Source organism: Leuciscus leuciscus, assembly GCF_965113295.1.
Source record: "Leuciscus leuciscus genome assembly, chromosome: 15".
Lineage (NCBI taxonomy): Eukaryota > Metazoa > Chordata > Actinopteri > Cypriniformes > Leuciscidae > Leuciscus > Leuciscus leuciscus.
The window spans coordinates 4,377,175-4,404,756 of NC_138739.1; the positions used below are offsets into that span (position 1 = coordinate 4,377,175).

Below are 27,582 nucleotides of genomic sequence, written 5' to 3' on the forward strand. Positions count from 1 at the left end.
AATATCCCTCCAAACACAAACCACAAGAGAGAGCCATTAGCATTGCATGAAAGTGGCTAATTTGCATGGAGGATAAGAAACTCTTCGCTTTTGTGTACTGGCTGACAACAGTATCAATGAATAATATTAATCGTGGGAGAAATCAAATCAGCACATTAGCTGTTCTCCTTCGAGACCCCGAGGAGCAAGAAGACCGGAGCAGAATAGAAATTCATGTTGTTTTCTGGTCTGAAGTGGCTTTGGGAGACGGACGTTGTTGTTTGTTCAAACGAGGGTCAGGGCTCTTCATCTCTGGAGATCAAACATCAGAAGGCTTGCTTTATAAGAGTCTCTCCTACTTCTTTACAAGGTGAGAGAGCAGATCCCCATTGAAATGAGCTGTAGCTCTCGCTCTGGGCCCTAGGATGACGACGAATACTACGAGAATAAAGCAACAAAGAACTTGATTACAAAAAAAAGGCAATTGGCTTCTTTTACATGTTATCTTCTTCCGGCACCTGCTTCTGTGCTGCAAGTCCAAACGCTTTAATGTCTGAAATCCCTGCTTATTAGCAACATGACAACCTGAAATAAGACTATCAAGGCTTTAACCCTTTCAATACCACAACTCACTAGCAAAAAAAGCAGTGGGTTGGGGCACTAGCATGGTTATTGGACATGGTTCCTATGGGCTCTATTTGAACGATCTGAAACGCAAGTATCAAGCGCGAAACGCAAGTAACTTTGTGGGCGGGTCTCGGGCGCTGGCGCTATTATACCGGCGGGATAAATGACTCTTGTGCCCGACGCAAATCTAAAATGTGTTGGTCTGAAGTAGCTACATTACTCATAGGTGTGGTTTGGGTGTAACGTGAAATAAACCAATCAGAGCATCATCTCACATTCCCTTTAAGAGCAGGCGCGCTTGTTCCATGGCGGATTGCTATTATAACGGTCGATTTGCCAGACGCACGCCAGGAGCGGTTCACAGCCGAGGAGACCGACGTTCTCGTCAGGGACGTAAAACACAGAGAAGTGACATTGGGGATGGAGAAACCCACCCAAATTAGCTTCGGCTAAACAGGCGTATAATAGTTTGCGCCGGAACACGCCTCCTCTTTTCGCTGAACCGTCCCCGGGAGCGCAAGTTCATTCCCTAATTTACCGACGCGTGTCTGTGGAGGGAAAAGTCCGCTGTGCAAGGGTGCAAGGGTGCAAAATTGGAATGATACAGATAGGGCCCAATGTGTTATTTTGAAGAATGTTGCTAACCAAATTGACATTTCCTCAAGAAGCAGAACTGCATAAGGCATTAATACTTGTTGTCAGAGAGTCCATCTTGAATAGAGGTATTTTTGGTTAAAAAGACATTGATAAATCAGTATGTAGTCTAGTTTCCCCCAAAATGTTTAATTCTGTCAATATTTAATAACCCTCACGTCGCTGCAAGTCTTTGGAACAGAAGATATTTTGAAAAATGTTGCAGTGTTTGTGCCAATGGGATCCAATGTCGGTCGTTTGGACCCCAGATTTAAATAAGCCATTCCTCTGTTCTAAAATATCACATTTTTGTGTTATACTATGAGTAAATTCTCATTAAGACTGGCTTCGAGTGATGAAGAAAAGCTAGTGTACTGTATGTGCACTTGTACTGTTCAGTGGTTTCAGAACCACGGACAGCAACTAATTAGTTTAGCAACTAAACTGCTTTCGTCCTTATTTTCTTCAAAACATCTAGGGCCCTATCTTGCACCCAGCGCAAGTGACTTTGTACACCGATGCATGTATCATTCCTATTTTGCACCCGCGCAAAGCGGACTTTTCCCTCCACAGAAGCACGTCGGTTAACTAAGAAATACACTTGCGCTCCCGGGGGCGGTTCAGCGCAAAGAGGAGGCGTGTTCCGGCGCAAACGGTCCTTCTTGCTATTTTGCAGGTTTAGAAAACAATTGCGCCACTAACCAGGAAAAAATAGTTTAAAGTCAGTGGCGCGTTGCGCATGTTATTCATATGCTATTTTAAGGGCGCATGCTTGGCCATAATCAATGTAGCGTGTGCACAACGCGCACTTTGATTCTCTCATCTACACAGAAGCAGCAGTTTTCATTTTTGCAAATCATACATTATTACGATAGATAGATAGATAGATAGATAGATAGATAGATAGATAGATAGATAGATAGATAGATAGATAGATAGATAGATAAACAATTTATTATAAAAGCATACATCTAGCTTACACATTTACCCAAATTAACCGAAGTTAATTTGGGTGGGTTTCTCCATTTCAATGTAACTTCTCTCTTTTACGGCCGTGACGAGAGCGTTGCTCTCCTTGGCTGTGATCGCTGCTGGCGCGCGCCTGGCAAATCCGCCGTTACAATAGCAATCCGCTATGGAAAAAGCGCATCTGCTCTTAAAGGGAATGTGAGATGACGCTCTGATTGGTTTATTTCACGTTACGCCCAAACCACACCTATGAATAATGAAGCTACTTCAGACCAACCCATTTTAGATTTGCGCCTGGCGCAAGAGTCATTTATCCCGCCGGGAAAATAGCAACAGCGCCGAGACCCGCCCACAAAGTTACTTGCGCTTTGCGCTTTGACACTTGCGTTTCAGATCGTTAAAATAGGGCCCCTAGTGTTTGTGCCTCACCTATATACTTTTATGAGGCACAAAGATTTTCTAGTCGCAAAAAGAGAAGCATTTAAGGGAAAAAAGGTAATGTAATGCCTTTAACGTCATGTTTTGGCTGACCAAATGGGTCTGGTTACCAACATTCTTCAAAATAACACAGAGGAACCGTTGACTTTCATTGTGTGGATAAAAAACACAGACATTTCTCACGATATCTTCTGTTATATGTTCTATGGAAACAGTTTTGGAACGACATGACGGTGAGTAAATGCTGACAGAATGATCATTTACATTCATCTGTAATGAAAGATTGAGAAGACAAAGCTATTCTTGTGTTTTGATTCCAATTGGATGCTTGTATCAGAGAGTTCCTCCATAAACGATATCCATTTACATGATTGTTTCACTGCACTTTTTAAAGCCACACTTGAATGTCTCCCCTGGCCTTTCAAGTGACCCTCTCAGGAAGCAATTGGTATCGCTGTCGGGGACTATAGACTAGAAATAACGGGTTAAGAGCCCAAGGGTTAATTTGCACTCCATAATTAAAGAAAAATGGCACATTTAAAAGGGTTTTAGAGGAATTTAACCGCACAACTGCTGGAACTAATGGAAGCTAAAGGAGCCGCACCATGCAGTGCTGTTAAATTGTATTTCACAGATGCACCGTTATTTCAGTATCAATGTTGTGCACGTGTGTGTGTGTGTGTGTGTGTGTGTGTGTGTGTGTGTGTGTGTGTGTGTGTGTGTGTGTGTGTGTGTGTGTGTGTGTGTGTGTGTGTGTGTGTGTGAAACTGCTTTCGTCTGGTGCACAGCTGAGAAGGAGCTCAGGGCTAAAGTTGTCTTTTGTGTCAGTGGGGAAATGAGTCACGCAGGAAAAGAAGACCACATCTCTGACAGCGAGTGTAATTAAGGATTTTTTCTAACCTTGGTGAGTGTGTTTAGAGAGAGGAGGCGTACTGTACATGATGTACAATTTAAAAACTTAAGTGTAATCATAGGGTTTATTTGTAATGCCTTTAACGTGATGTTTTGGCTGGCAGAGGCATTCATGTTTGTCTTTTTTTACTTTACCCTCTGGTGCTCTTTGGTCATTTTTGACTGAAAAAATTGTTTTGTTTTTTGTTTTGTTTTTTGGAATGGTACAAAACTTGGTAAAGGTTTTGGCACTTGCTGTGTGAACACAAAAAAATAGAATAAAATTAAAATTAGAATAGAATAAAATAAAAAATAGACACACTTGTGCTCCTCGCAGTAAAAAATTAGCGAATTGGAAATTAATGGAAGACGAATTTCCTCTAGTGGAAGCGTTTGGTACTGCGGCCAAACACACTCTCACTGAAAGCTCATTTTTTGAGATATTAAGCTCAAATTTTGAACACAACTTTTTTTTTGGATTTATGGCTTTGATTTCTCACAGTTGTAGAGTAAAACATGTTTTTGAAAATATATATTTCATATAAAAAATGTAAATAGTATTTTTGCAAATTTTTCATAACAATAAATGTAAAATTCTGTAACTTTAAGTTCACTTTTTAAAACTTTTTCACTTCAGCAATAATATCCCAAGTGTCGTCTTTGAAAAGAGATCAAACTTCAGTCTGTTGCTCTAAAACATTAAAGATTTACCACAGTTTAAGTTGGAAATTTTATATTCAGATATATGCTCAAAAAGTGAATAAATTGATTATAAATACAGTGTAAATATAATTTAGTGCCATAAAATCTCCTAAAAATACAAAATATTAAATAAAAAAACATTATTGAACTAAAATATAGTACATTAATTTCATTGAAATAAAAAAATTCATTTCTGTCATTTTTGACGACACGTGAAGAGCACCGGATTAAATGCTTCTTTTTGCGACTAGAAAATTATGCCTCATAAAAGGAGACTAAGTATGTAATGTATATGATGTGATGTAGTATGTGATGTATATAGGTGAGGCACAAACACTGGATATAGGGATGTTTTGAACAAAGTAAGGGTGGATCGCATGAGTTGCTGTCCGTGGTCCTGAAACCACTGAACATGTACAAGTGCACACACAGTACACTAGCTTTTCTTCATCACTCGAAGCCAGTCTTAATGAGAATTTACTCATAGTATAACACAAAAATAGATCTTTTAAAACAGGAATGACAAAAAAAAAAGGTTTTGGGGTCCAAACGACCTTTTTTTTCAAAATGTCTTGTTCCAAAGACAGTCAAACAGATCTGCAGAGTTATTTAATAAATAATGACTTAATACTGACTTATCAATGTCCTTTTCTCTGTTGAAAATGTCTAAACATTCTTAAAGCAAGATAATTTGCTAAAAGAATCTAAACTGATTTAACGCTTAATTTGCCAATGGATCCAAAAATACCTCTATTCAAGATGGCCTCTCTGTAAACAGGTACTAATGCCGAGTGCAGTTCTGCTTCTCAAGGAAATGCCAATGGTTAGATCATTCGTACAGTGGAAAACAACTATTCAAGGACACACTAGGCCTGCACAATTAATCAAATTTGTAATTGCGATTACATTACGGATGCCACAATTATGTAATTGTTCAAAAGCACAATTAAAACAACAACAAAAAAGTTCACTTACATTATTCTTTGGCTTAAGATATATATATATTCTTTCTGCAGTTTATCTTAAGCTTTTTTTCCCCCATTGTATACATTTTTAATACGAAGCATTAAGTTTCTAACATTTGATCGAGGCTTAATGCGATAGAAAAGCAAGAGCTTGTTTATTTTTTTTATATAAAAATATGGCATGCAGTCACTTCAAACAATGTTATAAAGATATTCAAAACATAATTCAATGTAAATTGTGATAATCGTAATTAATAATCGCAATTAAAATTGCGAGGGAATAATCGACCATTTTGAATTTTGCCATAATCGTGCAGCCCTAATATACAGTATCACATTGTATGACTGTATAAAAATAATAAATCAATATTCTTTGTACTCGTACAGATGAACAATGTATGTAATTGTTGATATAATACTTCAATCAGATCCTCACAACAAAACACAAAAAGTAAAGTTGCAAATCTCGTGTGTTTATCTGCGCGCGGGAGGGAAGCGCGAGTGCGCAACAGTGCGCGCGCATGACGGGAACGCGCAGTTCGGCTGGGAATGAGAAAGTCATAGATTAGAAACTCAGTCTCAGTGAACACGGACTCGACTTCACATCTTCATGGAGTTTCCCACAGGAAAGAGTCGTTTCATGTCACGCGTTTCACGGGAATCCTGAAAGATGAGGCGTTTGGAGACTCCAATGGGAATGCTTTTCTTCCGAAGTTAACGCGACCCTTAAGGGATGAAAACTCTCTCGTCCTCGGGTTCACATGATGTCTTCAGACCTGTTGCTGGCTCTCCAGATGCCCTCGATCTGACGATGGTTAGCTGTTTCAACTCTTCCAGCTCCAATGCGACTGTGAGCTCGGATGTGGCTCCTTTTCCCGGGATCACGATGGTTATCCTGGCGATCCTGATGACTATCCTGGTGGTCGTGGTGGTTGGCGGGAACGCGCTGGTTATTCTCGCTTTCATCGTGGACAAGAGCCTCAGAAATCAATGCAATTACTTCTTCCTTAATCTGGCTATCTCAGACTTCCTTGTTGGTATGTGTTTAATTCTTCAAATGCACTTGATTTTTGTTTTTGTTTTTTTGCATTGCAAATGAAATGAAATGCCTTTCATCGAGAATATACAGTCAAACCAAGAATTATTCTGACAGCAGATATCATTTTTTCATATATTTTGGGTGCAGGACACTATAGTTAATTTATGTAAGTGACGATAGCAAAATATTAACATATTATACCCAAAAATTCTTCACACAGTGGATTACCAGTAAAATGGGACCAAACATTATTCAGACACTTTGACCTGATCATGTTTTGCTGAAGTGTTTTGTCTTTAATCGCTAATGCTCTTTTTACACACAGACTGAACAGAATGAAGCATTGCTTGGTGATTGGTTGAGCTAAACTGGTATTATCTAATTGTGTAGTTAAATTTAACAGCTGACAGATATTCAACATAACTCATGTGTGAGACAGTCTAACAGAAGGACGGACAAAACCAGTCAAATATCAACTGAGTTCTGCTCAAATTTTAATACCATTTTCTAACCAATAGCGAATAAACTGTGATAATGTGAGAAATGTTGAAGGTGTCTGAATAAATATTGGTTTGACTGTGTGTCCACTTGTTCTATAGGATGAAAGCTCACTGTAAATCCCAATGAGATCTTCGGGAATATTGGCTCTGACAGACACACAAAGAGAAGTAGTATAGATTAGACTTCATCTAATGCCAGATCGATCGTACAGATGTAGTCAACAGTGCAGCACGGCTGATCTCTACAGAATGACATTTTTAATATCAGATATGCTCAAAATGCCTGAAATCAAGTGTTAGTTTGGCAAAATATTTACTCAAAATGTACAAAAATAAAGTTTTATCCATAAACAACCAAGGTTGTCGGTACATCTTGAAACTAGTACTTCTGTTAATCGGCCAATGCATAATTCAATGGTTGATCAACAAATCATTTATTATTCTAGCTATAGTGCATTGCTTTCTTGCCAAGTTTTGCACGTCATTACTCATGCGGATGTAAATTGCTGAATGGAAAATTCTTGTCATTTTTAGAGCTCATTCATAATCCCGATCACGGAGGACCCGCGGTCCTACACCACATCATTGATTTGGAGGAAATGGATTCCGAGTGGATTTTTAACTAAACCACATTTCTCCGGCCTCGTCCTGAAAGCTAAAAGAGTGATTAGACCGCTCTCGAGAAAATAAAGATCACTTCCGGCCAGGAACACAAGACCAGCGGGTCAAACCTTCTCATGATGAGATACTCATGCAATTAAATTGAGCATTAAGTGCGTTGGTCTGATAACCGGTCTACATATAAACATATTATTTTGTGTTTTCTTTTTGTTTGTACATTTTCGAGTAAATATTATGCATTTGTCTCCTTTGTTTTTGAATACTATATCATCATATTGGAAAAAGAAACCCTCACGATGCTTGACCTAAAGCTAACTAGATCCAAATTTCTCGATGGTCCATGCATTTGTTTTTCCATTCATATCTATGTTCTTGCAATGCTTTCTTTGGTTCTGAGGTTTAAAGTGAACGATTACACCCGTCCATCATGCAGTGCGGAGATAGGGTTCGGACAGACACTGTAAAATGGACTTTCAAGGACTACAATCAGAGATCTCACTTATCAAACAATATCTTAATTATCTTTCAAAATCTAAAAAAAGAAAAACGGATTAATAAAAAATATACTAAATAAACAAAATGGCATGAATAAAGAGCAGCAGATGCAATGACTGTGGAAACTTTAACCATTGAAAGGAAACTATGACAAAGATATCGCTTTCCTCTTTCAAACAGATTTTCTTCTCCATGAATATATGATTGACCTGAAGAATGAAAGATGCATCATATACTTGGATATTTATATGAGCAATATCACGCTCATAGTCATGCGAAATATCTTCATATCTTTACCAGACGGGCTGCAATGTTAATTTTGCATGAAAATATTGTCTCATCGAAAAACTTAAGCACTTATTTCATATTGTCTTTGGATAATTCAAGCACTTTTCAAGTTCCTCTTCATAAATATGGCTTTTTTTCCAATGGTTTTCCAGAACTTAGATTTCAAAAAGTCAAATTAAGCACCTTGTACGAACCCTGTCTTCTGTTGTGTTCTGGCATCACAAATCATTGGCTTGGATTAAGAGACGAGATCCTTTCTGCGGTTCACTTGGAGATCCGTCTCTTCTCCAAGCCCTCTGTGTCGGCTCGAGTGTTTGTGTGCGGCTCACAGGCATTACTGCTCCGCCCATGTACAGTCAAAGCAAAGATTAATCAGACACCAGATATCATTTGTGAGATTATTTTTTTACTAGTGTGTGCAGGACACTATAGTTCATCTATGTAAGTGAGGATTGAAAACTAAAGTAAACTGTGACATATTATACCCAAAAAGTCTTCATACAGAGAGTACCAGTAACATTTATAAACATTGGGACCAAAAATGATCCCGACACTTTGAGCTGATCATGTTTGGCTGAAGTGTTTTTTCTTCTTAACCGCAGACTGAACAAAATGAAGCTTTGCTTGGTGATTGGTTGAGCTAAACTGGTATTATCTAATTGTGTAGTTAAATTTAACAGCTGACAGATATTCAACATAATTCATGTGTGAGACAGTCTAACAGAAGGATGGACAAAACCAGTCAAATATCAACTGAGTTCTACTCATATTTTATTACCATTTTCTAAACTATAGTGAATAAACTGTGATAATGTGAGAAAAGGTGACTGAATAAATGTTGATGTGATGGTATATAGTGCTCAAGGCTTTACAGTGGAAGTTCCTTGGCTGTATCTTCACTGGCGAGAGAGGAGAACGCAACTCTACCTGAAAACAAGCCCACGCCGCTCAGATAAAAGAGTCCAACCGAGCGCTGCGTTTTTCTTCTCAAATGCCAACCAGCTGAAAAAAGCTCTGTGTATTTGACAGTACGATAGATGTGAATCTCAGCGTCCTTCAAAGACGAGGATCGCTGCTTTGTATGCCTTGGTGAAAAAGCTTTCTCTTGATGCTTTCAGGTACAGAAAAGAGTCACCGCTCCCTTTGCTACTCGATGGCTTTCTAATAATGGCTCGGGTTTATCTGTCATATTGTGAAGAGACTCGTTCGTGACATGATCCATTGATTTGGTGCTCTAAAGGGCCTATTAGATCCCGTCCAGGAGAAGCATGTGGTTGTTAATGCAAGCCTTATTATAACCAGCCAACATCCGTATAATACAGTAAAGTGTGTCTCTTTGCAGGGGCGTTTTGCATCCCGGTCTACATGCCCTACATCTTGACGGGCCGGTGGATGCTGGGTCGAGGACTCTGTAAGCTGTGGCTCGTGATGGACTACTTGTTGTGCACAGCGTCAGTCTTCAATATCGTTTTAATCAGCTACGATCGGTTCCTGTCCGTTACCAGAGCCGTGAGTATCAACACCCGATTAGCCTACTCGCTTAATAATGTAGGGTTAAAAATAACCCAACGAGTAACCCAACTATGGGGTGGTGTAGCACCTTCCCAACTGTGGGTCATTTTAACCCAATGCATTGGGTTAAAATAACCATACAGCTTATTTTATTTGTATAAAACAATAAATATGCCTCAACAATATATATTTTAAATTTACAAACTAACTATTGGGGAGTCTAGAATTTAATGTTAATATACAAATTCAAAAAACACAAGTGTACATACAACATGTGTAACTCAACAGCCCAACAGTTAACCCAACAGCCGGGTTATACTAGAAATTACACAACGATTTAAAAAATGGCCCAACATTTGTGGAAACGATACTGTAAAAAGTGATCAGGTGACTTAAAGGGATATTTCACCGCTGGAAAGATGAATGTGTATTTAAATTGGATCATTTATGTAGTAGAAATGTGAAATTACTTTAGAAGTTGGTGCTTTCTAGACTGAGAAAAGCCAGAAAATGTGTTTTTGGCTCATGTGGATGAAAGACTACAACTCCCAGAATGCACTTGCTTTGCTGCCCTTCGAGGACACTCCCAAGCCACGCCTACCGGTTACAGAGGGCAGTATCGGGAGAAATTATGCAACTAGGCTACTAGTGACTCGAAACTGAAGAGACGTGTTTTATGGTGAGATCCCCCTATGGGCGGGTTGAACACATGCGGGACGAGCTCCTCCTACTGGCTGGAGTCTCTTGCCTCTGGACACAAGAGCCTCTGATGATCATGTTGCTAAATTGTGTGCTGGTTTTTTGTGTGCTGGTACAGAAATCTCTGGTCTCAGGGGGACATGAGGGAGGGAAGCACGGTCATTCGAGAATACTACCGGGTTTCTACTGATACAAAGCTTAATGCTAATCGGTCAAGTATCCCTTATTTACTTAAAGCAACAGGTTTACACATTTTTTTTAAGTGAACTCAACACTTTTTTCAGTGAACCCAACATAGTGATATCCCCCACAATGCGTTTCCCAACGGTTGAGTTAAAAAAAAAAACTAACGTGTTTTACTGTGTACTATAAACACTGATAAAAGTGGTGAAGTACATGTTACAGAAAAAAACAAATGTAATTTCTACATGAAAAAGTTATTTCAGGCAAGAATAAAAAAAAAACTAAGCAAATCCTATATTAGTACTCAATTCAAGCTTGTAGAAATGATCAACGATATAAAATTAATTAAAACCTACTTAACTTTTCTAATACTGGTACTCCCATCATGCACTGGGGCGTGAATAATTAATAAGGTTGATTTTTGTCACTGTTTTCCAGCTGTATTTACACCGCTTTATCAATACTTTTGTTGTTAGATTTGGTAACTTGCCATTTTGTGACATGTGGATTAATTGTGTACCCAAAATAACACATTCATACTCAAAAACACACACACACACACACACACACACACATATATATATATACAGTACTGTGCAAAAAGTCTTAGGCGTGTTAATTATAACTATAAATAGTTCACCCAAAAAAGGAAGATTAATTTCAGGTCAAACCAATCTGTTGTTATAATGGCCACTGTTTTTCTAGAAATTGAAAGTGAGTGCAGGTTGTTGCGGGTCACTCGACTGAAACACTGGTAAACACTTTATTTCTTCTTGAAATTTAGCGACTTTTCCTCTTGAATGTGTGTGCAAAGTTCCGACTCATAGATGTGTTTTGGAAAGGCTAGGGTTAGATCGATTGTGTTTGGGTCAAATTAAAACCCTTTTTGTTCTTCAGGCAATTAACCAAAAAACAGCACTTTGAACAACAGCAGAGAGTCAGATTAAAAAAAAAACCAGAAAACCTTAATTGTAGCTTGTCAAAGACTCAGATATGAAATGCGTGAGAACCTGATATTGTCTTCTGAATCATCCAGGGAGTTTCACAGGGAGTTTAGCAAAAAAAAAAAAAGATGTTTTTGATTGTTAGGTTTTTCTTTATCTCAGTTTCTACTCTGTTGCATCATTGAAAATAAGTTTGAGAAACACATTTTACCCTCACAAGGGGTTGAGAAGCAGACATAAAAAATGCAGAAGCTATATACACCAACATTTATTTATTTTCTTTCCACAACAGGGGTTCGCAATTTCCCATATTTTATATCTTTTAGTCTCTGACAAGCTACAATAGAGGTTTTCACTCATGGATTTTGGCATATACTTTCTTCAAAAGAAAAAAACTGTAATTTGGCAGTGAAATGACAGAACTTTTCCCGGCGTTTGAGCTGATATCAGAAAGGAACATACGCCCTCCAAACAGAAACTTTTCTCAATCACAAACAAGTCATTTTTCCTCAACAAAAATGCAGTTTCACTTTTATCTCGTGAGTTTTGTGAACTCATGTGTTTCAATGGTAACACTTTACAATAAGGCTCATTAGTTGACATTAGTTAATAACTACCTTACTTAACATGAACTAAGAATGAACAATACATTTATTAATCTTAGTTAATATTAATTTCAACATTTACTAATACATTATTAAAATCAAAGGTTGTACAGTACAGGCCAAAAGTTTGGACACATTACTATTTTTAATGTTTTTGAAAGAAGTTTCTTCTGCTCATCAAGCCTGCATTTATTTGAGCAAAAATACAGAAAAAAAAAATGTATATTGTGAAATATTATTCCAATTTAAAATAATTGGTTTTCAATTTATTATACTTTAAATGATCATTTATTTCTGTGATGCAAAGCTGAATTTTCAGGATCATTACTCCAGTCTATCACGTGATCCTTTAGAAATCATTCTAATATTCTGATTTATTATGAGTGTTGGACACCGTTCTGCTGCTTAATATATTTGATGAATAAAAGGTTAAAAAGAACTGCATTTATTCAAAATAAAAATATATTTTCTAATAATATAAATCTTCTATTACTTTTTATCAATGTAACACATCCTTGCTGAATAAAAGTGTTGATTTATTTCAAAAAAAGAAAGAAAAAAATTACTGACCCCAAATGACTGACCAGTAGTGGATATTGTTGTTACAAAAGATTTCTATTTAAAAAAAATTTGCTTCTTTTTAAAAAATTTTTTTTTACATTTTTTTACATTTTTATTCATCAAAGTATCCTAAAAAAGTATCACAGGTTATGAAAACATATTAAGCAGCAGAACTGTTTCCAACTTTGATAATGAATCATCATATTAGAATGATTTCTAAAGGATCATGTGATAGACTGGAGTAATGATCCTGAAAATTCAGCTTTGCATCACAGAAATAAATGATCATTTAAAGTATAATAAATTGAAAACCAATTATTTTAAATTGTAAAATTATATCACAATATTACATTTTGTTCTGTATTTTTGATCAAATAAATGCAGGCTTGATGAGCAGAAGAAACTTCTTTCAAAAACATTAAAAATAGTAATGTGTCCAAACTTTTGGCCTGTACTGTACATGTTAACATTAGTTAATGCACTGTGAACTAACATGAACAAACAATGAACAGCTGGATTTGTATTAACTAATATTAACAAAGATTAATAAATACTGTAACAAATGTATTGCTCAGTTCATGTTAGTTAATAGATTAACTAATGTTGACTAATGAACCTTATTGTAAAGTGTTACCGTTTCAAACTAAGGGAAATTTCCAGTGCATCATTTGAGACCCCAAGCAAAACTTGTTTGTGTGCATATTAAAGTAATTTGCAATATTTAAAGTGTTTGCAACCCATTTTTTTATTTTTATTTTTTTGTCTGTAGAGTTGCACACATTTTATGTTCTTCAAACATTGCAGTTTAACACAAACACACACCAGCTTTGCTTAATGCCTCAGATGATGCACTGCAAATTTCCCTTTGTTTGGAAAGAATGAGTTGTTTAAGAAACCCACAAGACGCTTGTTATTGCAATCAGATGAGTAATGAGCCGACGAGTCCAGCGCTCAGTCGCTCTATGATCATGAATTTTTCAGTGCAATTCACTGCAAATATCCGCTATGTCAGTCACGGACTGCATCATCAATTTATATTCATACTTCATAGTGACTCAACCTTAAGACCAGTGGGATATAAAAAACTGAACTGAAACCAGTTGAGTTGGTTTGCTGACATCCGAGCTGAAATGAACCTCGTAAGTTTAAGATGTTTTACAGAATATAATGCAAAGCTGCCGTACAATTTGGCCATTTCATTTCGTATAATTACCCAGCACTAATTTGCATAAAAAGGCACATTATTACCTAATTTGATGATGCTAAGTTCAAAAATATAAAAAAAAAAATTTTTTTAAACGTTCTGTACAGATTTTCCCCAAAATAAGAATGAAGATCTTTCAAGTTATAGTGGAAAAAGATGTTCAAATATATAGGTATACAAATGAGTTCAGATGTATATACAAATTAAGTGTCCTTGAGCCCTGGAAAGGCGCTATATAAATAACATGTATTATTATTATTATTATTATTATTATTAACAGTGCTGTCAAAACCGATTAATCGCGATTAATCGTATCTAACAGAAGTTTGTTTTTATAATATGTGTGTACATACACACACACACACATATACATATATATACATGTGTGTGTGTTTGTGTGTGTGTCTATACATATATATAATATACACACTCATATATTATATAAACAACGTTTTATATTAGATGCAATTAATCATGAATAATCGATTTGACAGCAGTGATACAAATACATTTAATGTCGAAGAGCTTTGCATAAGCACAAGTTTATAGATAAATACTATTTTTCTGTGGCTGTTTAGATGCATTAAAACACCCACAGATGTTTTAGCAGAAAGCATGTTTGCATTTCCTCCTGCCACTGGCCATAATTCTAACCCTGAAATCCAGCAATTAAGAGAAAGTCTCTTAGAGCAGCTTTTGTGTGTCAGAAGTGCACATACAATGCCTTGAAACGCTTTGTTTTGTAGCCAATGTTTAAAGTGCAGGAAGTGCTCATTAGTTCTGCATTGCTTTGCACATCTGTATTGCATTGTAAGTGTCACGTGACACTCATTTGATTGCACATCTGTAGTGGCGTGACTGAACTCAGGTGTATTCTGAACACTATGGACTGTAATGACTCACGGTGAGTGACAAACAAAACTTCCCCCATTTCTGAGCTTTTCCTCCTGAGAGAGGCTTCAGATGAACACCACACGACTGAAACAGGAAAATTGGCTACTGTAAGGAGTCCAAATATAGTATGTCTTTATGTTACGGTTTAATTGGTGATCTGAAGAGGATTGGGGGAGTAAAATAACCACCGTTTCAGTAGCAAGCTGCTTTATTTTATACATCCGCAATCAGAAATAATCAAAAATCCGTAACACTTTAGAATACTGTTCCTTCATTAATGAATAACTACACAGGAACAACTGTGACCCTGGATCACGTCACCAGTCTCGAGTCGCACGGGTATATCTGTGGCTATAGCCAACAATACATTGTATTGGAAATTATCGATTTTTCTTTTATGCCAAAAATCATTAGTATATTAAGTAAAGATCATGTTCCATGACAATATTTTGTAAATTTCCTTCCGTAAATATATAAAACATGTATTTGTGTGAGTGAACGCAGCACAATCGCCAACATAAATGCACAACTTTAAAGGAGATTTTCTCAATGTTTCGATTTTTTTACACACTCAGATTCCAGATCTTCAATAGTTGTATCTCAGCCAAATATTGTCCGATCATAACAAACCACACATCACTGGAAAGCTTATTTATTCAGATGTCAGATTATGCATAAATCTCAATTTCAAAAAATTGACCCATGTGACTGGTTTAGTGGTCCAGGGTCACAAATGAGTAACACACTATTAACATTCTAGTAACTACTATTAACTAACAAAAAACTCGGATTAATGAATTAGTAAGTAATAGCACTCAGTTGAATGTAACTACTATTTTTATTTTATTTTATTCAATATTAGGTAGTTATCATGTTTTTCACTCAAACTGATCCAAATTATTAGTAGTACCTTTAGAAGGATGTAGTAAAACTTTATTAAAAAGTCATTATTAGTGGGTTACCATTACCTTTTATTATAAATGATGCATTATTCATGTACCTGTATATAGTAGTTCTCTGGGAGGTATGAACAAAATAGTAGTTACTGATTAGCTAATAGTTAACTACCTCATTCATCAACTGAGCGCTATTACTTAGTCATTTAATAATCAGTTTATTGTTAGTTAATAGTAGTTACTAGAATGTAAATAATGCGTCACTCATTTGTTCCTGTGTAGTTATTCTTTAATGAAGGAACAGTATTATAAAATGTTACCCAAAGGTGTATACTCTCTAATATATAGCATTGGCAAGCCTGATTGGTTGTAGTGAATCAGTTCGTTCGGATGTGTTTTAGTGTACATCAAGATTCATTCGTTCAAATCCCTTGTTTTTGAGCCGGATAAATACCGCTCTGATTGAATTAAGAATTGCTTTAGTGTAGTTTGTTTTGTCATGTTTCTAACCAGTTTTTAAGGAGTAGCTGCCCATCGACTAACTCTGATTAAGTGACTGTAAGCTTTGAAAACCTCAAGGCTGCACATCAGCTCTTCTCCTGAAATCATAAAAGGAAGGAAGGGGAAGGAAGTTCAATATTTTTTTCATTCAATGTGTGCATTTATCTCCATTGCAAACAGCAAAGCGATGTTGAATTTGGGTTCTCGAGGTCCCTTAAATAACCTCTCTTCACATTCACAGCAAAATAAGCTCGGAAAACATGGGATTGATGCCGTTCTGTGAAGGACTAAAGAAAACACATAGCTCCCGGCCCTCGTTTCAAGCCCTTTCGAGATCCCCGAGCAAGTATTATGTAGCGCAAATATTGATTTCCTGCATAGAAATACAGCATCAGAATTGCTCAAAAACATTAAGGCGTAGATTTGCGTTTTAATAACACATTTACGAGATCTCGCAGATGTGCTTGAAAGCTAATTTAGCCGCTTGTGACTGAATATCTGGAGTAACTTTTTAATATGCGACGACATCTAAAGAGTGTATTCACAACATAATGCATTGAAATTTGCGAATTAATTTGGTATTCAGCTCTTTTTGAAGTTCTCATTGTTTAACGGGTTTGGCGCCACTTCTTGTTGACAACATGTCAATGGGTTTTATCAGTAATGGCTTTTGAAAGAGTAACGACCCATCATGCAAATGACAAAGTGAAATGCTTTTCAAATTCCAAATGACATTTCAAAAAAGACTTGTGAGTGATTGAAAGTAGTGGTTTATGTAATGGTATCAGTTTGGCATTTGACAAGCATGTCTGACTTTGTTTGCCTTTAATTATTTTCCTTGGTGTGGTGATTTTTCCTTAATAAGTGTGTCCTATACAGAACAATCCACTGTGTGTTTTTCTATTACAATTTTATGGGCGTTATCATAATGACAGGGTTCGTACAGAAACTGTAAAATGAAATTCTGGGACTTTCAAGGACTTTTCAAGCACTACTTTTTTGGGTTTTCAGGAACTACAATCAGAGATCTCACTTATCAGACGATATCTTTATTATCTTTCAAATTCTAAAAAAGGTAAATAGATAAACTAAACTAAACTTAAAACAAAATGGTACAAATAAAGCGCAGCACAAGCAATAACTGTGGAAACTTTAACTTTATTATAACAAAGATATCACTTTCCTTATTCAAACTGATTTTTCCCACCATTAATATATGATTGACCTGAAGAATGAAATCTGAAATATACTTGGATATTTATATGAGCAATATCACGTTCATAGCCATGCAAAATGGCTCTATGTCTTTATTAGATGGGTTACATTGATTTTGAGTGAAAAGATTTTTTATCAATCAAATTAAACAATAATTTGACATATATTGTCTTTCAATGTGGAACTTTTCATAAATATGGCTTTTTCAAGGGTTTCCCAGAACTTAAATGTCAGAACGTGAAGTACATCCAGCAATTTAAGCACCTTTTATGAACCTTGTAAAAATGATCCCTAACCTTAATTTTGGGGTAAAATCATAGACTGTAAAAAATATGGACAAAGCGTCTGTGACGTCACCCATAGACTTTCTGAAGAACGGGTTTGAAGCCGTTTATGGGGGGTATGGGCGGCGCCATCTTGGAAAATCTTGGGAAACCCTAACCCCGCCCACCTTCTGACGCAGCGCGCGTCACTCAGCTCGCTCTGCTACTCCGGTTATCTCTGTGTATATTTTAGGCAACGAAATATGTTATAAAACACCATACTAACTCTTTTCGTTTTCATTTAAAGAAATCTTAAACATTATAGCCACACAAATGTGGTTCAGGCAACGCGTATTGATTATATTCACTGCACATAACGTTTGCCTATTTATAACAAAACGAAATATAAAACACAAACCTGCCTCTTTTCGTTTTAAATATAATATAAAAATATTAAACATTTTAATATGGTCCAGGCAATATGTGCATTTGTACTAAACAACAGATGTTGCAGTAAACAACATTACAGATCATATTCGTTGTATTAAAATTTAAAATGACAAAACTCAACCCAGTCTCTTTTTGTTAAATTTCAGTTTTATCAATATTAGCTATTATAAAAGTATAAGTAAAAGGTAAAGTTACAAGAAGCTATACAAATAAAGCAAACAATTCAGTCAAACATAAAAAGTCATGCGCTCGATCTAGTCTAACCATACAACGGTACAAGTTAAATATAGCTTATAAAGTTATGAAACTTCCCCTCAGCCAAACCGATTGCCCAGGGAACAAATTATAGATTCACGAGACCAAAAATCGCCCGTTAGATATAGTCAAGACGAATTATATCTCATGTTTAACCACTACAGAGACGCCAGAGTCAGCGGCAAACCTCAAAACGTCTAGCCGATGAAAGGCTGCTCCAGGCGGGGTACATCGCGCCGAGCGCCCGGTCATCACTGGATCTCACAACTGGATACAATTTTCATAAATCTTTATAAATAAACCACAGATTTGAGCTTTAAACAACTACATTCTCGCCTGAAAAACTCTTAAAACTACATTTCATGATACAGAAACAGTAGTATTATATGTCAACTGTATTAAAAAATGGCGCTTCTTATGTTGTCATTCTCCGTGGCGCTGCCTTTCAGCTGTCAATCAAGCTGTCAATCAAAGTTAACCACGCCCTTATTGTCATACATTTTATATCTAAATACTATCTAAACTAACGAGTTAGAAAAAAATTCACTACCCTCGCCGTTGTCAGGCACTCGGAACCTATCGAAAAATCCAATAAAAGTCCATGGGACCAACCTGTAAAAACATGATTTTATGCTGTGAAAACGGACATTTTAACATGGGGGCTATGGACATTTGCTCCCTTTTGAGACCTGCCCCTAGCGGATTTTCGATGTATTGCAGTTTTTCGCACTTCCGGGTAGGCTTCATTTTTCAGATCAGAATGTTGCCCCTTGGGTAAAATACAATCATGTGATTCATCCGTGTTTTTACAAAAGCTGTCCCTCCGTTAGAACAGTAGTATTTGTTGAAGGGGTCCCAGCAAGCAATTTTGCGTTTAAAAGACATCTAATAGTGCCCAAACACAGCCCAGACCTCTAGGCTAAAACCAGGCAAAATTTGGGCTTTCAGTGAAAATGTAATAGACGTCTAAACCATCGCCCAAGAATAGACTAGCCATCAATTAGATAGCGAAGAAATGAAACCAAACACCTTGTAATCACTGTTTACTTTGCCCACATGATGGAATATCAAACATCTCGCAAGTTATTTTGGCAAAAACGACATGAAACCAAATTCAAGGTTATCTTGTTTAGTCGATAAAGTTTTAAATATGGATATTTTTCTTACAAGAACGTATCACTTCACTTCAGAAGGCCTTTATTAACCCCCCAGAGCAGTGTGGAGCACTGCACTTTTATGATGGATAGATGCACTTTTATGATGGACAGATGCACTTTTATGATGGATAGATGCACTTTTATGATGGACAGATGCACTTTTATGATGGATAGATGCACTTTTATGATGAATAGATCTTTATGATGGATAGATGCACTTTTATGATGGATAGATGCACTTTTATGATGGATTGATGCACTTTTATGATAGATAGATGCACTTTTATGATGGACAGATGTACTTTTATCATGGACAGATGCACTTTTATCATGGATAGATGCACTTTTATCATGGATAGATGCACTTTTATCATGGATAGATGCACTTTATGATGGATAGATGCACTTTTATGATGGACGGATGCACTTTTATGATGGACAGATGCACTTTTATGATGGACAGATGCACTTTTATGATGGATAGATGCACTTTTATGATGGACGGATGCACTTTTATGATGGACAGATGCACTTTTATGATGGATAGATGCACTTTTATGATGGACGGATGCACTTTTATGATGGATGGATGCACTTCTATGATGGATAGATAAGCTTTAATGGACTTCCAAAGACAGATACCCATTCACTGCCATTATAAAGCTTGGAAGCGCCAGGACATTTATTAATATAACTCTGATTGTATTCGTCTGAAAGAAGAACGTCATATACACATAGGATGACTTGAGGGTGAGTAAATCATGGGCTAATTTTCATTTTTGGGTGAACTATCCCATTTAACATGATCATTGCACTCAATATTTCGTCTGATTAGTGCAAACAACTAATTTGATTTAGTAATGACACATTTTTTTAAAAAAACAAAAAAGAATAGGCCTACGTAATGACCACTTAAAATGTTTCATAAACACAAAACCCGGGTTTAGAGTGCATGATCAAACATCTGATCTCACGAGTTATTTTGGAAAAAACGACATGAAACCAAATTCAAGGTTATCTTGTCTAGAAGTGTGTTACTCATAGCCGGACTCTATCGGGTCTATAGTTACACGAGACAGTGAAATGTCGGCTATTGCTTGGATTGCGCTTCGAAACTGAGATGAGCATTGTGTCAACAAAACATATTTGCCATCTCTGATGCCCCAGAATGCAATTTAAGGGCAATAGAAGGTGTGAAATGCAGTGATGTTTGTCATGTGGTGCTCGTGTCCCTCACTCCCTAAAGACAGCTATTATTTGCAGTAATATCAGAGCTGAAACGGCATTGGTTCATAACAAGACACCCTTGAGGAATCCTGTCTTTTACGAATAGCTGATTCCTTTCTCTGGTTGTCATCTTTCCAATTGTGATTTTCAAATGACTGAAATGCAAAGTGTTTGAGGCAGGACTCTAGAGAGTGAGGTGCTAGAGCGAAGACACACTTATTGACACACTGTCCATCACTGGAGGAGATTATGATTGTCAGTTGCATATGCCCAAAAGATATACAGCCTACAGTATCGTATTTGATACGCCATGATCAAAACTTTGAATAACGTACACACGATCTACTACATTCCTTCTGTCGTCTGATTGATCATTTATCAAGTAAAAGTCTTTTTGTGTAATTGTACAAACGTCCTCTAATTACTGGACCGAAGCAATTTAGGTTTACTTGATTATATAAAAATCATGGCTATTCATTGTTAGTTAATGTTAACTAATATCATGTTCAAATGTGTGTATCAAAAATGATCATCAGGCTTTTGAAGAAGGTTTATTTGTTCATTGTATTGCATTATATGTTTTAAAACTACAGCGCTTTGATCATAAAACTAAGCATTTAAATATCATCTTGCTAAGACATATTATTGGCAGATATTGATATTATATGCATTTTATGTAAGTATCTGTTATACCATTATAAAGATCTCATTGATCTACATTACAAGCCTCAGAATTTCATCACTTACGTCCATATAAATATCAGCATCTGCAGCAAATTGCATATTTTTGCTCAGTTTTGGCGTCTGAATAAAACGTAGGTGTTTTTCTCCTCCTCGAGTGTCAGCTGCATATTCTCTCTATCATATGAGCCATAAAAGCCTGATGTATCAAATATGATACTTGTCAATTTTATTTAAGATTTTGTCTAAAAGGTTCAATAAACATTTCCATTTAAAAAAGAGCTTTACGGGGTTAAAAGCTCTGAGAGCATTTGTGAAAATGCTTCATTTTTGCATTCTCTTTTATTAATGCATTCCAGGTTTTGAAATATATATTTGTCAACTCATATTTATCTGTACACCATTTTTCACGATATAAATTGTTTCAAATCAGCTTTACAGGAAGTTTTTGTGTGTTCGTGGCTCAAACTGATTTACTCTTGATCTTTTTCCAATTGACGGTAAATTGCAATTTCACATGATCGGATTAATCGGACACACTTGATTAACTTATAACAGCTGCATTAGTCCTGATCATTATCTGGCAGTGTAAGCGATCAGTTCTGCAGGGTCGAGATAGGCTAGATTCGTTCTTTTCCCCGCTGTGCTCAGACTTCTAGGCTGTGAATTGAATAAATCATGAAGAAGAAGAGGCAGTCACACCGTGCATAGATGTTATTGAATGTGATCGCTGCCAGGGATTGCTCCCATGCCAATTTATGACTGTTCTATGGCTATTTTATTATGGGACTTTAACCGTCATCCTTCTCTCACGGGTCAAAATGACCCGAAGCCCTAAAATTATACTTAATTATTTTATTTTTTTGGTCCAGAAATCTTATTTCATTTCATTTTGATCATATTTTTTTCTATTTTAAAGTCCAACTGAAATCAAAATGGACCGTATTTACTTTGTTAGCACATATTACTAGTCTTGTGGTGAACAATTAATCCGTGCAAGTTAAAACACACAAAAACATTTTTTGGCTTCGTAATCTTTAATCAAAATCTGAAAATGCCCCTCCCCTCTGCATTGGAGGACCTTCCCTGATGACGTAGGTTTGACGGCTTGGTTTGGTAAACGCTTAACCACTCCCCTCAAATCGTTGGTCTGTAATGAGCGAGAGATGGAGAGGAGGAGCGCTAGAGTAAAACCCTGCCCTCTGTTCAATATTCCTTTTCACTGGGAAATACGTCACAGCACTGCAGAAAAGTCGTTTGCAACTTCCGGTTCACGCGGACTTTAATGCAATTTTTTGGGGATATATATTTTTTTTATTTATCTTTAAATTACTAGATTTGATCAATAAATAATAAATAAATAAATAGTAATTTAAGCACATTCCTTTCAACTTAGATTAATGTTAAATTATCCTTTTAATTCAGCTCAAAATATCTTACATCTGGTGTCTTTGCCGACCTCTTGTGAAAAAACATATTTCATGACTCTAGATGGCCTTATATCTCTGTATGGAGTAAATTAGCTTTTCCGGGTCCTAAAGTCAGTTTCTCTTCAGTTTGCATTCAGATACACATGTAGACATTATAAAAAAAAGCATTTTAAGTTTGAATTTGAGCATTTTCTATGTGTACTGAAGCATTCCTTGCATTCCATTCATTACTAAGGGGGTCAAATTGACCCGCGAGGGAAGAATTTGTTACTTTTTTTAAATTTCAACCACAAACCTCCTCGAATCCATTCAAATGTTGTTGTTTTTTAGTTTTTTTGTGTATTCGTGGTTCAAATGCGACAAAAGTCCTAGAGTCTCGATGAGTTAAAAGATGAGTTTCGGGTCAAAATGACCCGAGGGAAGGATGTTAATCAATCTATAGTCAAACCAAAAATTTGTCAGACAGCAGATATAAATTTTGAATTTTTTTACTAGTGTGTGCAGGACACTATAGTTCATTTATGTAAGTGAGGATAGCTAAATAAAGTAAACTGTGACATATTATACCCAAATATTCTTCATACAGTGACTACCAGTAACATTTATAAACATTGGGATCAAACATTATTCAGACACTTTGACCTGATCATGTTTTGCTGAAGTGATTGGTTTAGCTAAACTGGTATTATCTAATTGTGTAGTTAAATTTAACAGCTGACAGATATTCAACATAATTCATGTGTGAGACAGTCTAACAGAAGGATGGACAAAACCAGTCAAATATCAACTGAGTTCTTGCTATATTTTAATACCATTTTCGAAACTCTCGCGAATAAACTGTGATAACGTGAGAAACGGTGTCTGAATAAATGTTTATACGTGTGTAAATAAATGACCGTATGTGTGTGTTATCCCGCAGGTGAGGTATCGAGCCCAGCAGGGCGTCACTCGTCTGGCGGTCCTCAAGATGCTAGCGGTCTGGGTTTCAGCGTTCCTCCTCTACGGTCCAGCGATTATATTCTGGGAGCTTCTGGTCGGAGAAAGCATCGTTCCCGAGGACGAATGTTTCGCCGAGTTTTACTGCACCTGGTACTTCCTTCTCTCCGCGTCAACATTCGAGTTCTTCTCTCCTTTCATATCCGTGGCCTTCTTCAACTTTAGCATTTATCTCAACATCCAGCGAAGGAACCGGACTCGCATGGCGAACATTGAGGTCGAGAAAGAGGACGGCTGGAGGGTCATAGACGGACAAACCTCTTCTGTATTCTTCGTTAAAACGCGCAAGGTTTCGTCTAGCGAACCGGCGGCCATTTCCGCCGTTATCCGAGACGACAACGACGACGAAGTTTCGCCGTCATCGAGCGGGGATCCCAGTAGCACACACTCCGTGTCTTTAACAATGAAAGCCACTATTAAGAAGCGAGGATTGTTAAGTGGTTGGGTACGAACGCGGATAATACGAGCGCAAGATGCTTCGCACGCATGCGCACCTTCCAGAAGCGCAGGACAAGCACGTCTCTCGAGAGATAAGAAGATCGCTAAGTCATTAGCAGTTATAGTGTGTGTTTTCGGGGTGTGTTGGGCACCGTACACACTCCTCATGATCATACGGGCCGCTTGCAGTGGCACTTGTGTGGGACATCATTGGTACGAAGTCACTTTTTGGCTTCTTTGGCTAAACTCGGCCATTAACCCTTTTCTGTACCCACTTTGCCATAGTAGCTTCCGCCGGGCCTTCGCTAAGATTTTGTGTCCTAAACGTCAGTCTGTTCGACCACACGAGGAAAGCCCTTCTTGCCAATGATAATCTGACTGTAACATACACTGCCAAAAAAAAAATGCTTTTTTTACTCAGTGTTTTTGTGTTGTTTCCAGTCCAAATGTCCAAATCATTTACTAAAGTAGTAAAATGGGTTTGAAATTTACTTTTTCACTCACCGGCCAATTTGGCTACTAAATTTTTCAGTTACCGGCCATTCAGAGTTTCTACCAGCCAAAAGAAAAAGAAAAAGAAAAGATATATAATTTGCTGTCCTGTAACTCTAACAGTAGAGCGTTGGCGCTTGCAACGCCAGGGTCATGGGTTCGATTCCCAGGGAAAGCAAGAACTGATCAGAATGTTAAAATGTGTATCTTGAAATGCAATGCAAGTCGCTTTGGATAAAAGCATCTGCCAAATGCATAAAAATGTAAATTTGGATTTCATGCATTCATTTCTTACTCAAACAAAATCCTGTCATCCAGCATCTCATCCTCTTCCTCTTTCATCCTCATCACCAAAAATGTGTTCTAGGTGGACAGATCAATACAGGACAAAGACCATCAGAAAAATGTAGGATGTTGGAAAATATCAATGTCTTTTCTGTTCACCAAATGCTTTTTAATCTTCGCTATTGCTTCAATGCAAATGAACAAACGCACCGTTATTTGTTGTGTAGTGACGTGTGTGTTCAAGTAAGCCAGATATGAGCAGATTCTGTGCAATATGCCGTATTTAATATATCATGATGACTCACGAGTATTTGCACTAAATCTGCGCAGATTTGCCTTAAACGAACTTCCCCATGAAGTGAGTAAACATGATAATAACACGCCAAATTGGCTCGTGATCTGACAGCGTTTCCCGCCACAGTTGATTTTTACTCGCATTTGGTGGGTGTTCATTTGAAACCCTGGCTATAAGATATTACGTTTTGTTTTCTGGGGGTAAAAAGTTTCTGGGAGTTGTTGCTTAAAACAAGAAAAATTATCTTAATTTTTCTTACCCCATTAGCAGATAATTTTGACCTCGCCCCATAAAACAAGACATAAAATCATATAGCATTTTACTCATCTAGTAAATGCATCTTGATTCAAGAATTTTTAGACATTTGGACTGGAAACAAGACCCACACAAGAAGAAAGTCAGTCTGTTGGACCACATGAGGAAAGCCCTTCCTGCCAATGATAATCTGACAGCAACAGAAGGGATTTAAGACTTTCACGCTGAATATTAAAGGATGAAATAAAAGCACCAAGCGAAACATTTTTTACGCACAAGCAATTCAGCAATGGAAATCCATGTCATTATTTGATGGCGTAGCATGTTTAATTCTTCTTCTTCGATGAAACTTCCATAAGAAACATACATGAATTGTGAAGAACTGCATAAACAATTGATTGATATAAATAGAAACACAAAGCTGTTGTTATGCGTTCATCTCTTTATCTTGAAGTAACAGTGTAGGAATGGAGTTGTTCGACTCTTATTAGCTAATGTAAGTTGCATGTCTTTGGGACATCTGTGGTGAAAAGTGATGCAGCTTGTGTTCAGAAACATATTCAGTTGACTTTTATGCCCATTTCAACATGATTTATTGACTATTGTAAGAGGTGATGTATGTGAGACGCATTACAACTCACAGTCAGATCTATATCACCTGCTATGGACATGATTGAAACATGAAATATGTTTGTTTTTTTAATTGGAAGTTTTGTGAAATGTGTGTTAAGTTATTGATATATCAGTTTACAATACAGAAAGGAATGACTTTTAAAGGGTTAATTTACTTGAAAATGTGAATTCTGTTGTTCATTTTGAAGATTTTCCATGGTATTTTTTCTCAAGTCTCCTAGTTCCCATCATTTTTATAAGATGAAAATCAATAAACTCATATATGACGAGAGCTGGAATGTAGCACAAGGGTCATGATGTTTACATTGCAGCCCTAATCCCCATTATGAAAAACAAGCCCTCTGGACATTCTGTGCAATGCCTCTGTTTGTGTTTCACGGAAGAAATAAAGTCACACAGCTTTGGAACGACATGTGAGGAAAAAATGTCAATCTTTTGGGCCTACAATCCTTTTAAGATGCGTTTTTGTTTTTTATTTATTCATTTAAAAAAAAAAAAGATTCATGGTTACAATGTCATTGTACAATCATTAAAATGACCTCTTGTTTTTTCCCACGAGTATAACTGCATGTTGTGAAACTTTTACTATAATTTCAATGGTTTTTTGTAATCGTAAATCCGTATGAACACGAGACGCTTTCTTGTTTTGTGCATGTCAAGTTTCCATCTTGGAATTCAAACTGTGTGAATTCAATTTCACAGTAGTCAAGAAATACACTTTACAATTCATGTTCTGTATGGATTTAAGCAGGTTCTCCAACCGAGACCAAGTACATCAGTGCCTCCCAAGTTCTCTGAGATTATTCTGACTGAATATGAGGGCAACATGGGTAATGTCCCAAAAGCTCTGGAAGAAAAAACAGCAAGGTTTTAGTTTCCTCCAGAACAGACTTTCATTTGATATTCAAACCATAATGATCATTAATAATAATAGTCTAAATGTAAAAGCCCAAGCAATCACAGTAGTATTTTGCATACACCTCTAAAAACTCAGGTCTCATCCCTGGAGAGAGCCGCTCCGCTTCTGCGGCTCTGGTCTGCTTTTTGCTTCAGTGAATTAGTAAATGGCTTTTTTTTCCAGATGGCTTTGAGAGCACTTCATTTATCAGTGCTGTTTGGAGCTCAAGTTAATTAAACCCCGATGACAAGCATCCTCATCAGATCCTTGAATTTGAACATCTAGGATCTCTTAACCAGGTGATGCTGTTGCGATATACGGCGTCTAATGTAAAGTGAACAAGACGTGGTTATTCACTTGATCAGTGGCTCCAGCATTAGAGAGCGCCGTTTGAAGTGAATTTTCTACTTGACACTTCAAGGAAAGATTGCTTACATGTTTTTGTGCAGTAAATATAAGCAGAACA

General features: G+C 36.8%; 1 protein-coding gene across 1 annotated transcript; it reads left to right on the forward strand.

Moving 5' to 3' along the window:
* Nucleotides 1-5,798: 5,798 nt before the first annotated feature.
* On the forward strand, nt 5,799-26,630 carry LOC309476047 (histamine H3 receptor). The gene is made up of 3 exons (XM_082139181.1): nt 5,799-6,241; nt 9,490-9,656; nt 23,744-26,630. Exons 1-3 carry the CDS (start codon nt 5,938-5,940, stop codon nt 24,626-24,628), a joined length of 1,356 nt encoding a protein of 451 aa, XP_081995307.1. The 5' UTR covers nt 5,799-5,937; the 3' UTR covers nt 24,629-26,630.
* Nucleotides 26,631-27,582: the final 952 nt, after the last annotated feature.